The sequence below is a fragment of the Pagrus major genome, chromosome 10 (assembly GCF_040436345.1).
Source record: "Pagrus major chromosome 10, Pma_NU_1.0".
NCBI lineage: Eukaryota > Metazoa > Chordata > Actinopteri > Spariformes > Sparidae > Pagrus > Pagrus major.
The window spans coordinates 15,361,863-15,375,542 of record NC_133224.1 but is presented as its reverse complement, the minus strand read 5'-3'; the positions used below and the strand labels follow the sequence as shown (position 1 = coordinate 15,375,542).

The following is a 13,680-nucleotide window of genomic DNA, read 5'->3' as shown; positions in this document are numbered from 1 at the left end:
CCACTCACCTCCATTGTAATTTGTTTTTGTTTAAAAAGTTTGATATTTTAAAAAGTAAAAGGCAGAAAAGTGAAAAGTCATAACCATCATGTCCTGAAGAAGCTGAACATTTTAATAGTTGAACACTTTCTGGACCACAAAGTATGAAGGAGTTGAAAAGTGCAGAAAAACGTACAGAAGATGGAAAAAAATAATAATACCAGACATACAATTATGTCAATGCTCAGCATTCACACTAATGATGAAGTATGATGAATGATATATAGTGTGCTATGTGCTTATAGTACGTCAGGCACACTAAATGAAGGCTGAATTACATGATGGGTGTGGTCCAACCCATGAGTACTGAGTACTTATGTAATAATGTAGTAATGACCACTGAGTAATCAAGGGACGGAATGTCAACATGTTGAAGGGTGTTGTGGCTGGTGTAATCCCGTAACAAGATGGTCTCTAGTCGTTACATAGTTTTTCAGTTTGATGCATCAGAGATCAGAAGATCGATGGATAAACCAAGCGCACAAGGATTTAGATCTCCTGCTGTCTAGCTTTGGGGGATGACAGTGCATTGACACTGAGAAAACCTGCCTAATCTGTGTGCAGAACAAACAAGTGTGGGAAATGCTGAGGAGGACCAATGTGGACAGATTTCAGGGATTATGGCATTAAAAGAGATAAAAGTCAAGGAATGAGGATTAGATTAAAGGAAAGGGTGACGAGAACAAGGGACAGGCTTTCAGTTGTAATTTCATTAAACTAGAAGATTAAGATTGATAGAAACACACAGCTACTGATAGATACAGGTACTGTGTGTGTGTGTGTGTGTGTGTGTGTGTGTGTGTGTGTGTGTGTTTGGCACATGTACAGTATATGCACATGTTTTGCCCAGTCATCCTCCTGTGATAGTGACAGCTTGTAAAAGTTATCTACAGGCACAGAATACATTGTATGTTGATGTCCATACTGACCAGCGTCCTCCTGGCCTTCATCAGGGTCACAGTGATTCCATTCACAGTGACGTAGAGTTTTCTCAGGTAGGACACTCCTGACACTCCTCTCTCCTCATTCTTTGCCTCCACAGAGAACCAAGGACCTGTATAGAGAGCACAAAACCAAACGTAACCAAGGATATTGTGTATTCATACTTAAAATATACCAAATTAACGCCAAGAAATATCTGATAACTAGCTTTCATATGTTGCAGTAGCCTGATCAAATTCACATGCAGTTGGTCAGTAATCCAGTGTCCAACTTCTGACACAGTCAGTGCATTTACATTCTGCAGTAACGTCAGTAATCATGTAACCACATGAGAAGATTGTGTTTGGCATAGAAATACGGTTTTATACAACTGAATTGTGCAAAACGTTGGATGAGTAACACTAATGACCACTCGTTATTTCAATCTAGCATGTAATTGTAGTGCCACCGTGACCTTCAGGGGATCAGATTTTAGCAGATCACTTGAATATATGTGTCATCTAAATGTGTTCACAGTGGCATAAGAGTTGTGGCAGGTTGAGAATGTTGCAAACATGTGAGGTGGTGACATTAACCCTTTCATGTCTGACTTATTAAATCACATAGTCATATTGTTTTTCTTTTGTCTGTTTTTACTCTTAAACAAGTCGAGAATCACACCAATAACATTTTCCTCCAAAATATGTTATTTTGAGTTTGTAAGTGTGTCAATGGTATAAAAAGTGATTCAGGAATACCTGTTCAAACCTTTTATACTTCGACAACCAGACAGATAAAAAAGATATGAGAAACTTTTTAACCCAGATATCAATAATAACTTCTTGTACATCTTTATCTTACTGTGCCTAAAATACATCTGTCCACTCAGTGAATGTTATGCGCCAAAGGGTATATTCTGCCTATTGGAACTACTATTTAGATAAAATCCTAAAACTATCTAATATTGCTGTTTAATAAAACTATTCAAGTGTAAATTATATCGAAATCATAAATGAAACATGTAAAATAGGTGGATCAAGAGAGGCAAAATATACCCTTTAGTGCATATTGTAAAATCTGGATAACAGTATTGCTAACATCTTATTTAACTGAATTTCTTTTTTTCTCAGCTGTCTGGTTTTCTGAGAATGAAAGGATTTAACATTTAATTCAGAGGTACTGGTAGCTGGGAGATGGCACTCCAACTTAAATGGTGAAATTGGCTTTGAAATATCTGTCCACCGTATAAAAAGACAAAAAAGGAAAAAGAAAAAAAAGAATGACAGAGACACGTTCCTTTAACCAAGTTGGTGAAGATGAAGTAGTTCTGTTCAGGTGAAAGGGAATGAAAGGTGCACATCTAAATGTCTGAACCTGTACCTGTGTTGTTCTTGCAGGTTCTGGCCAGTGTGTAGGTACATGTTCCCATGAAGCTGTAGAACTTCTTGTCAAACGTTGTGTAGTGAGGATCCCCAGACACCACACAGTCCTGAGAGCCTGAGAAAGAGGGACAAGCAGCCTGAACAACCCTAGAACATCAGACTACAACAGAACCGAACTCACAGTCTGAGGCTTTGGTAACAATGGCTACTGCTTTCCTAAACCATAAACTCTCAACAAAGCAACGACTGAATAAGAGTTCAGTTCTCTTCTGCTTCTGGCTTTAGCTGGCATGAAATGCCAGCTAAAGCCAGAAGCAGAATACATTCAGTTACATATATTCAGTTACATATTCAGTTGACAGAACTCAAGGTTACTTTCATGAATTCAGTTCTAAGAACAAGATTAAAGAAATGGTGTCAGGAAGATTCAAAGATATTTAGGGAGAGAAGTAGACTAAAGCAGAGTATGCCTGATGTTTTAACTGTAACGAAAGCACTTTCCAGACAACTGTGTGTCATGATTTAGCCAATGTGAGACCAGAACTTCCAGATTCTGTTCCAGAAATATGAAAACCTGGCATTGTAACAACACAAACAACAACTACACATTGTAGACAGGAATGAAAAATAACATATTGTTATTTCAGGGGACTTCAGGTCATTTTGAATGTATTAATGAAGATGGTTTTGGATCTACATTTCAAAACATCTGCTAAACTGTAGCAATGGGATTATATCCTACACTCTTACTGTAAGCACCATATAATTCATATTGAGTTCAGTTACCGCACGGCTAGTAGTACAAAGGTTGTTAACTTACTGGTGGGATAACATCCCAGCTCTCCATCCTGGACTTTACACTCGTGCATTGGAGGGCATTCAGAGGCCACACAGGTAACGAATGGAGCGTCACATCTACATTTCAGCTCACAGTCCTCTACATAGAACTCCTCTCCAGGCTGGCACACACACAAACAAACACATTTGAAGTATGTTAGCAGGAGGTAGCTTAAATAAAAAATCATGAATGATGAATATAAATTGTGTTGACATAAGTAAAGATGCAGGGTCACTGGAGGAAATGGATTTCAACACAACTGACAGTTCAATATCTTAACAAGGTGAGCACAGCTGCTGCTTTGTAAGTAGGATTTTCCAGTTTTCCAATTTTACACTTTAAGAGGACACCATGCAAACAGAAAAATGTGCTGAGGAATGGACAAAGACAGGACACACACGTACAAACACAGACACAACTGAACCCAAAAAGTCTGTTCTAGTAGTGAGGACACAAAATGTCCTCACTATGGTTAAAACTAAAAATGGTCCCTCAGAAATAGCCCACCCCCCATAATACCTCATAATACTGGCCATTGGTGTGTTTGCAGCCACACGAATTCTTCTTGACACACTTGCCAGCACTGAGGACGTAGCCGGGGTCACACACACAGGCCTCTGAGCAGGGCCCACTGCAGGAGGGAGGTTTTCCAGAACATGTCTCCTGACAGGAGTCTGCACAGGGTTCATAGTGGCTGTTGGGGGGACAGCTCAGAGCTAGAGGGTGGATGGGAGGCTGAAGTCAGTGATTATATATGCAAAGAGGTATACAGTATGCTAAGACCTGGGCATGTATTTATCAAGTGTCTTAAAGTTCCTCTCTGTAAATCTAGGATGGAGGACACTATTACCTCAGGTTCTTGACATAAATTGTCTAAAAGCTGCATCACCAAATGTTTTAGTTCTGCTTTGTGGAACAGCTAAAAGAGACAAGCCAGAGGATCTGTGGGGCCCTCCTGGCTCATAAACTAAAAGCATCTTTGAGCTGTAGTCAGGTGCAAGGCCATGTAGTGCCTCATAAACTCATAAAAGAATTTTGAAATCAGTACAAAAACAGGCAACCAGTGTAAAGACTCTAAGACAGGCATGACATGTGCTCTCCTTCTGTTCTTAGTCAGCACTCGTGCAGCAGAATTTTACAATAGTCAGCCTGCTAGGTATAAAAGTGTGCATTAGTCTCTCTGTGTTGCTCAGAGAGAGAAATGGCCTCACTTTGGAAATGTGAGGGCCCTCGTCACATTATCTTTATGAGGTAAATAAATACATTTCCTGCATAAAATAAGTTTGATTTATTACTGACAGAATCATCCCTGTTGTCAATGTGCATTTTTTCCATTGCAAAAATGTACAAGGTTGTGAGAACCTTGGTCTCTGCAGGGGCATATTGTGTTCTCCCCTGCAACCTGCACAATGCCAAAGTGGAAACATCATTTGTTTTGGTTTTTTTAAACAATCTTGTTAGCAGTGAGCTTATTGTCATCAAGAGTTCCCAAAACATTTCTCCTCATGAAATATCTTCATCCTGATGACTCCAAACAATCTGGACCACTCCTTACTTTTGGCTTTTACTCCAAATTTGTGTCACAGAATTTTTTGCCTACTTTGACAAAGCTGATTAATACCGGCCCAGATCAAATGAGAAACTTTAACCCTAATACCTTCCCTACATTCCTCCATCCACTTATCATTTCTCTATCCTGTTCACCCAGCACTCACGGCAGAAGGTGTCATTCCTCCAGGGTCCAATGTTGACCCCACGGTCCTGGCATTCATTGACGTAGGCTTCGATGGCTTCACAGAGAATAGGCTTGGCTCCATCCAGCTCACAGAGATCAAAGACACAGTCCCTGAAGTAATTCTGAAGGCACACACACACACAGACACACACACAGAAAAATTGAGTCAAAGTAAAAAAAAAAATCTACCAAGGTGCATTAGTCATATCTACAATGTGTACAAAAACTTGAACCATGCACACAATAACACAATACTGAAAACCTTGAAGCTCATGTATTTAGAGTTCAGAGATCTATAGTTTCAGGAAATGTGAAACGGTTGAAAAAACTGAAAGGCCAACAGTTACTCATGGTGCACCACTGGGGTTTGGTGTGTGTCAGTTATTAATAAGCACAGTCTATCAAGACTTTTGTGGCAGGGAATCTACATATCTATATATTTTTCAGAGTTGGCAGACAAGCAGTTCCACAAAACCAACTTTGGCTAATACTCAGTTGTGACTTTCTACAAGGATGGAAGAAAGTAAATGGAAATTGTCACCTGCTTTAGTACGTGTACTGACTTACATTGGGGTTGACCCTGGGGTGGCACGCAGCAAAGGGACCCTTTTTGTCTAGCAGGATGCCGCAGTATCCAGAGCTCTCATACTGTTGCTGCTCTTCTTCATCACACCCAGGGATGGTGGTGTTGGGCTTCTTATTACACCTGTCAACACAGACAGACGTTTAAAGAGGCTGTGTGTGTCAGTAAGCTTTTATCACTAGTAATTACAATGACGGGGTAATTAATCTGTACCCATTTGTTTAGTATGGAGCTCTATAGTATTCAACATTAAATAATTCAAAAATACATTATAAATAAAACAAAAAGAGAACATCATTTGAGTATTAAAACTTGGGTTAGTAAGTTATTATAATTATTATATTTGAAAAATCCCAACAGCAATCAATAAATCAAATGCTCTGACATATGCAAGGAAAAAATTCAGTATCTGTGGCTGTTGCAGGCTTCTAATAAGCCCATCCATTTGATCAGTTGGATACTATTAAAATTTAGCTCGCTCTTGCTGGTTTCTACAATCTTACCAACCCCAGCTTTAATCTAAAACAATCTCAGCTCAGTATTATTTTGATGTATGGAGATATAGAAATCGTCAGCCGTTAGTGAGACTAAACCCTTAAAGTGTATATGTGGGTGTCCTAAATATTAATGTATGCTACTCACTCTGGGTCCATGTTCCAGCTGTGTCCAAAGTCATTGGCATTGTTGGTCAATGACCCATCTGGTTTGCGGAAATCGTCTTTAGTATCTCCATTGTAATCTCCACATAGTCCACACAGCTTGTTTTGATAGCTGCAGATTGCAGGAAAAAAATCCGTAGGTTAGACATGGATGTGGAAAGAGGAGCAAAGACTCAGTAAGAGCTAAATCTCTAACTTTTGTGAGTCTGCTACTTGTTTTCATACCAGCCAAGTAGTGTTTTCGCTGATTATCAGTTTGTTTTTGGCATCATTTCAAAACGTCCATTAAAAAGAGGATGCAGTGTGTGGTTGGGGTAAGAACACATATCAAGATTCAGCATCTGTTCAGTCTTCACTTACTCTTTGATCACTTTGATGTCCATGAAGTGGTTTCCGTCATAGCGAACAGTTACACCAAAGTTCATGGACACAGTGTAGTGCTTTCCTGACTTGAACACAGAGACACCAGGGACTGGAGTCACTGGCAGGTTAACATTGGTCCCATTCACCTGTATGGGGAAAGCAGAATAACAGAGGAAAAAGTTAGTTAGTTATCAAAAACTCTATGGAGTATGGAATCTCACACTTAGAGTTACAATGGCATTAGTAACCTAAAAGGTGCATGTTAAACATCGTTGTTAGTTCCTTCCCTCGTGTCTTACCTGCACAGTGCCACGTTTGAGGATGGAGATCTTCACCATATGTACATATACATGTACGGCCTTCACATAGGAGATGGTGGGCTTGTTAAAGCGATTTTCATTGTCCACATGGACCTCAAAGTGCGGCAAAGTTGTTTCATTGCATGGTCCAGACATCAAATAACTGCAGTTACCCATGAAGTTGTACTTGCGTTTGTCAAAGGTGGTGTAGTGGGGATCACCGGATGCTATGCATGTTGACGTACCTACAGGAATGAGAAATAAGATTTGGCATGGGAGCAGTCGTTTGGTTACAAATAGTTTAAGCTAAACAGTTAAAGATTAACAAAGCCCTAACTAATCCTATCGACAGAAAATACGAAGAAGGTTGCAACAAATCACCAAATTAGTTGATAATTAATAAGAGATGACTTATTGTCATAAGACAACTTTTGCTGAACAGCAGTCACTGTGATCACAAATGAGAATTACAAGTAAATATTAAATACCAAAATGTAGCACAAGTAGTGAAAAGCCATCATTTACACAGCAATATGTAAGTTTTCTAACATACTGTATCTAACAGCCACACTGGCCACAATAAGCTACTGGATATAACAGGAAGTATAAGTGTAGCAGAAAACATTTTTGCACAGTGCTGTGAAGAATTTGTCTCGCCACTGCAAGCTAACTATCAAGCTAGCAACTTGAGGTAGCTCACTGGTGAGTTCACATTTGTGAACACACAGCTTTGCCTTTATGATTGACTGCATATCACCACATCACAGGGCCTTTGAACTGCACTTTATATTTTACCAGAGACGTAGTATAACAGATGGCATTGGCAAGCGATTAATTTGGGAATGTACAGCGTGACCGCACCCTTAAAGATTAACATCAGCGAAGCCAGATGTTTGCTAACTTTTGTATGATAACTCTCATCTGTACAATAAACCATTAAATAAACATACCAACTCCTTGAGAATTTACAAGACATTATTACCTTTAGGATAGCAGCCGGCAACACCATTAACCTCACGACACTCCTCAGTAGGGTCGCAGGAGTTGTCAACACATTCCAAAGTGTAGTTCCCTACACAGCGACACAGCTTTGAGCAGCCATCACCAAATACAATCTCGCCAGGCTGTAACAAAATTTAACAAAGGATCAATGCCAAGAGGGTCATTTGATTATAACTACATATTACAATCTTGTTATTTGCTGTCTTGCCATTGTATCTTTGTACTGACCAGGAATTTATGCAAATGTAAATATCAACTAGGAAATCTGACCTCATAATAATTATTCTGGTCATCCAAACAGCCACATTTGTCCAGCGGCACACAGCGACGTCCTTTGAAGACAAACCCTGGTTTGCAGAAGCAGCCACTGATACAGGAGCCAGAACAGTTGGTGGAGGGTTCCATGCAGGTGGGGATACAAGCTGGACCACAGTCTATATACTCTGCATCAGGCGGACATGGGTCTGTACAGCAGAAATAAAAGGAATTATAATAATAATAATGATAATAATAATAACTAAATGAAGAAATAAAGAAAGAATTAGTAAATAAGTTTTATTGGAAACCAAAACCAAACTTTAACTAGCACAGGTCGTACTTGGTGGCTTGGATGTGCTCGGTCCAGGAGTTGTTGGTTTAGGTGTATTTGGTCCAGGAGTGGTTGAAGGACAAGGGTCTGTACAGCAGAAAGAAAAACGTAACATAATAATTATTATTGTTATTGGTGGTGTTATTCATGATGATAGCAATGATAATAATAATGATGAAGAAAGAAAGAAAGAAAGAAAGAAAGACCTACCTGGATCAAGTAATATTCTGATCAAGCACAAACATATAAAGGGACATTCCCCATATCAGCACAGTATAAGCTGAGATAATTAAGGCCATTAAGTTCATTTTTGACACAAGACTCCTCTAAAACAGGACCTGTGTGTGTGTGTGCATGCGTGCATGTGTGTGTATGTGTGTTTAAAATACCTAGAGGGCGACATTCATATTCTCCATCGTGGAGCTGGCAGCTTTCAGTTGTTGGTTTACAGCTGCTGTTGTGACACTGGATCAAACCTCCACTGTGACACACACACTTCTGCTCACAACCCTCCAAGTACCAGTCATCACCCACCTGACGATAACACACACAAACACACACACACATACACAAACACAAAATGCAAATGATGAACTGTACAGGTAGATACAATACAATCAGTGAAATCTAAATGAATCAAGCTTCCATAAAAATGTCATTGTTCAGGTGAGATAAATTCACAGCCCATTAGTCTATTCGGGATGTAAAGACTGACTCTAAACTGATGGTAAGCTCTGACAAATATGACATTTCAAAGGTCAAAACTGAAAGTTTTGGACAAAAGCTTCTTTTTTCTACTGACTGAGACCTGGCTTAAGACTGGAGAGGAGACGGCTGCCCCCTAATAGAGCTTTGCCCTGCTATCTACCAGACCCTTCATCTCCTTAGGCTTCCAGGTTGTGGTGGTGGTATTGCAGTTGTTTTGAGGAATAATTCTACATGTGATCAAATTACATGGGGTACTTAACAGCTTTGAATTACTTTCCTTTCAAATTGAGGACAAAGTCCCTGTGTGCTGCTTGGTGGTTTACTGCTCGTCCAAATCCAGTAATACCCCTTTAAATGAACTCCCCAGTCTGCTTACGTCAGTGGATCTAAAATATAATGGAGTTGTAATTGCTGGTGATTTTAAAATACATGTAGATAATCCCTCAGATTCTCTCACTACCAACTTTTTAAACGTTACGAATTCTTTCAACTTCATTCAACACGTATCAGGCTCAATACATGAACATGGTCACACTCTAGATCTTGTTTTTACCCTTGCTGTCATTGAACTCTCTCCCTATGTGAGATTTTATCTTGGACCTCAAAAGTGTTATTACCCTGCTTCAGTCTACTACTCTACCACAGCAACGCACAGTCCACTAATGCTTCCTCAATGCCCACTCTGCTGCCAGATTTTCTGCTTGTTTCTCCGACAGCTATTCCCCTCCACCACTCTCCGCTAATATCAACGAAGTTGTAACCTGGTTTAACAATCTATGTACCTCTGCGTTGGACACCATCGCCCCTTACTCGACCAGGTCCTTTTCTTCTCAGAACCCTCACCCCTGGATCAGTGATGGCATTCATCAACTCAAAAGGGAAATTAGAGGAGTGGAGTGCAGGTGGAAGAAATTCAAACTTACACCTCTCCCGTTTGAAAGAAATGCTTTCTCTGCTCAATCAAAACATCAAAGCGGTGAAAACTGCATATTTCTCTAACTAAATCTATATCAATAATAAAAACAACCAAAGGTTTCTATTAAACACCATTGACCAGTTAGTTTATCCTTCCCATCCTACTGCATCTGCCTCCTCCTCAATAGATTGTGCTTTCCAATTCCAATCTCAAAAATAATACAGTCTTCTCTAATTCATCATTCCTCTGTCATGCTGTTCTGTATCAATTCTCCCTCATATCACTCCATAACCTATTATAACTATATACAATATTTATTCTGAATGAATTCTGAACACCATGTTTCTAATAAGTTGGGACAGGGGCAAGAAAGACTGGGAATATAGTGAAATGCACCATAAACACCTGTTTTTTTAACATTCCACAACATTGGTAACAGGTGATAGTATTGGGTATTAAGAGGGCGTCCTCAGGTATTCACAAGCAAGGTTCATCACCTTGTGAAACAGTTGTCTGTACATACAGCTTGTTTGCAAATGATTTCATTCTGTTTTTATTTACAATATGCAGCATCCACACTTTTTCAGAAGGCTTTAGAAGCAGGTACTATGAAACCAAGGCCTATTAGAGTAAAGTAAATCTTATGAAGTTTGGGAGATAAGTTGCATTCTTCTTACTTTACACCATTTTAATTGTATATAATGTATGTATGTGTACAACCTAACAGCGATGTTCACCTTCCCTTTTGTGTGTGTCTTCAACACTGTTTTGCAAAATTTTCTGAGCTCTGAATGCCTCAAATGTTCACTCAGGTATCACAACAGGACGGTGATGTGTAGTATACAGGCACTGAATCAAGGTAAAGCAGGCATTAGCTTCAGATGATGTCATTTTATGTATGCTGTACAATTACTATTAATATTCTTCACTTCTGATACTGCTCCTGTTGTGATCATGTAATGTAATCTATCCAGAACTGTAAATGAGCTTTCATTTTGTATCCTGACTTACACCTCATGGCACAGCGAGCATGAGATAAGTACGTTTCTTTCTTCAGGATAAATGGAATGTGATTAAAGTTACTTGGAGGTTGTTCCCACTCACAGGGTGATAGGATCCACTTGTGTCCATACAGCCACAGTCTTTCAGTGCCACACACTTGTCATTGCTGAGGATGAAGCCTGGGTCGCACTCACAACCCTCCACACACACGTCCTCACAGCCTGGTGGTCGGACCACACCCAGACACATCTCTGGACACGAACTCACACATAGAGAGTAGGAGCTGTTGGGAGGACAGGTCAGGGCTGTATGGAGAAACAGAGGGGGGAGTGTTTAAGGGTAAGATGAATGGATTAGGGAAGGACAATATACAGGAGGGTAGGACAGACACAGGGATAGATAGAAGGATGAACAGTAAGATTAAGACAGCCAGCATCTACATTTCTGCAGAGGTGTTTCAGTTGTTAAGGTGTTTGCTGTATGAGGAGAAGGGGATATTTATTATTCTTTATCCTTTACCAGATGTCACAGAATGCTTGGCTTTTCTCAGTTCAAGTGCCTTTAAGATATTTCTGAATCAAAATATTCTGAACATTTTCTCTTTTGGGGGTTTTGAAGTGTTGGACGGACGTAAATTATGATGGACACTTTTCATGACTGTCTGGTATCTTATAGAACAAATAATACATTGATTAATAGGGAAAATAATCATAAGTTGCAGACCTCTTTTGATTCTTAGCAGTTGTGATAATGTAAAAGTTAAAATTGTTGGATTGTCATACGAAGATGTTCCCAGTGACGCTCGATGCTGTTGATGTTTAGCATGTACTGTTTAGGTTCCCCAAAGTACGGCTTAAGAAGATGGCTCCTGTTAGCAGGGTGTCCTGTACCCCAACCAGAAGCAGAGAAGACAATGATCCTCTTTGTCGTGTTTAAATATTGAAGACTTACGGCAGAAGTCTGGAGTCCTCCACTGGTGGACTTTGGCTCCAGCACTCTGACAAGCATCAGTGTAGGCCTGGAGCTGATCACACAGTACATGCTGCTGGCCATTGAACTGACACATGTCATATACGCAGCTCTGGAAGAATGGAGTGGGATTCACCACATTGATACACTCCCTGGAACAGAGAAAACACTCATATCATCAGATTGGTGAGAAGACGGCAGATGGTCCAACCAACACACAGAAAAGATCAGTAAAGGAGTCGCATGCAATGATGGTCCCCTGTTGGATTCGGTTTAAAGGTTTCATTCTTTTGCTCCAGTTTTTTGTGTGCTAAACTGGGGTCCTTAATGTACTGAAATACAATATGAAACACAAGTGGAAATTAAGATAGACGGTCACAACGGCCTTTTTATTTGAACAAGTTAACAGCAATAATGAATTAAGTAATTCATTTGCAAGCATGCATGGCTGTATGTGGATAACACAATAAGGGGAGTGCTCTGCTGTGTTATTAACGTCATGAATCCACTAGTGAGAGCAGCCTCTCTGCTGCACTGTAAGCTGCCGGGGGTCCATCACTGTACAAGATGCTGAGCAAAAAGGCAATTATCCAGTCAGTAAATAAAAGAAACACTTGCAACGCCTGCCTTGATGAACTTCAAGATAACTCTAATGTGTGTGCTCTGTAAATTGTCCTGCTGCACTACACTACATCAGCTGGCCGGCTGGTTCCGCCATTGATCAGAGCAAAAAAAAGGTCGCTCAGCAAAGTCACGACTCTTCTCTGTCTGGCGCCTCAGTGGTGGAACGAACTCTCGACCAATGTCAGGACAGCAGAGTGACTCAACATCTTCCGGAAAAGACTCAAGACTCACTTGTTCAGACTTTACCTCAACCCCGCATAGCATGACTCCCTCCCATATCATATTTTTATGAACAGATGGCTAAAACACAAAGGAATGGCCATTGGTGTCACAGGGCCAAATCTTTGAGCAGCTAATAACCAAAAACCATATAATACTTAAGACTAAATGCTTTTGTCAACATTTTTAATATTATTTAAACTGTTAATGGGGCACTCCACAGACAACATCCCAGATCATGCCATGGTGTCACAGAGGGTTTCTCAACCTGGGCTTGGCGAGTACAAATTCATAACAGGAAGTGTGTGTTACAAACCATGGGAGTGGAGTTTGGCCATTTATCAGTTTGGCCAATAAAAGTCCGGCTGGAGACGCTACTGAGTTGCGTCATGGGAAATGTAGGATCTGATGTTTTTGGAACTTTACCCATACGACTAAAAGTCTCTCAGTTTTAGAACACAAATTTATGTATAAACAATATACAATATACAAACAATATACCCTCTAGGGTATTTACAGCCCTATTTCATATTTCAGTCATATTTCAGCATGCAAGTAGTTTTTCAGACTCAGAATCTGTATCTCAGACAGGGGGTTTAACTCAGGACCCTCTAAACAGGATAACACCCTGTAGTCCATCAGTTGGAGCAGGTCAATAATTCTGAAAAAAAAAGGGCTGTTTTCTCACCTGAAGGGTCCTGCAGGGTCTTTGATTTTGCCACATTTGTCCGGTTTCACCACCTCAGCCTCAAGATTGGGGTCACAGTCTGGGTCAGGCTTGGTGCCTGGGGTACACCTGATCAGTAAAGACACAACAACAGGGTAAGGACAG

At 40.2% G+C, this 13,680-nt stretch overlaps 1 protein-coding gene across 1 annotated transcript in view; it reads right to left on the bottom strand.

Annotated features, from left to right (window-relative positions):
• Nucleotides 1-13,680, bottom strand: part of zanl (zonadhesin, like) — a 120,129-nt gene that overhangs the window by 54,877 nt on the left and 51,572 nt on the right. The window contains exons 24-38 of the mRNA XM_073474660.1: nucleotides 13,537-13,644; nucleotides 11,988-12,157; nucleotides 11,139-11,341; nucleotides 8,800-8,944; nucleotides 8,092-8,285; nucleotides 7,802-7,943; nucleotides 6,820-7,064; nucleotides 6,518-6,666; nucleotides 6,141-6,269; nucleotides 5,483-5,621; nucleotides 4,896-5,037; nucleotides 3,700-3,896; nucleotides 3,163-3,301; nucleotides 2,341-2,457; nucleotides 969-1,093 (exon numbers count right to left, since the gene is read on the bottom strand). Coding sequence (XP_073330761.1) covers nucleotides 969-1,093; nucleotides 2,341-2,457; nucleotides 3,163-3,301; nucleotides 3,700-3,896; nucleotides 4,896-5,037; nucleotides 5,483-5,621; nucleotides 6,141-6,269; nucleotides 6,518-6,666; nucleotides 6,820-7,064; nucleotides 7,802-7,943; nucleotides 8,092-8,285; nucleotides 8,800-8,944; nucleotides 11,139-11,341; nucleotides 11,988-12,157; nucleotides 13,537-13,644 — 2,344 coding nt within the window. The remainder of the gene's footprint in view (nucleotides 1-968; nucleotides 1,094-2,340; nucleotides 2,458-3,162; nucleotides 3,302-3,699; nucleotides 3,897-4,895; nucleotides 5,038-5,482; nucleotides 5,622-6,140; nucleotides 6,270-6,517; nucleotides 6,667-6,819; nucleotides 7,065-7,801; nucleotides 7,944-8,091; nucleotides 8,286-8,799; nucleotides 8,945-11,138; nucleotides 11,342-11,987; nucleotides 12,158-13,536; nucleotides 13,645-13,680) is intronic.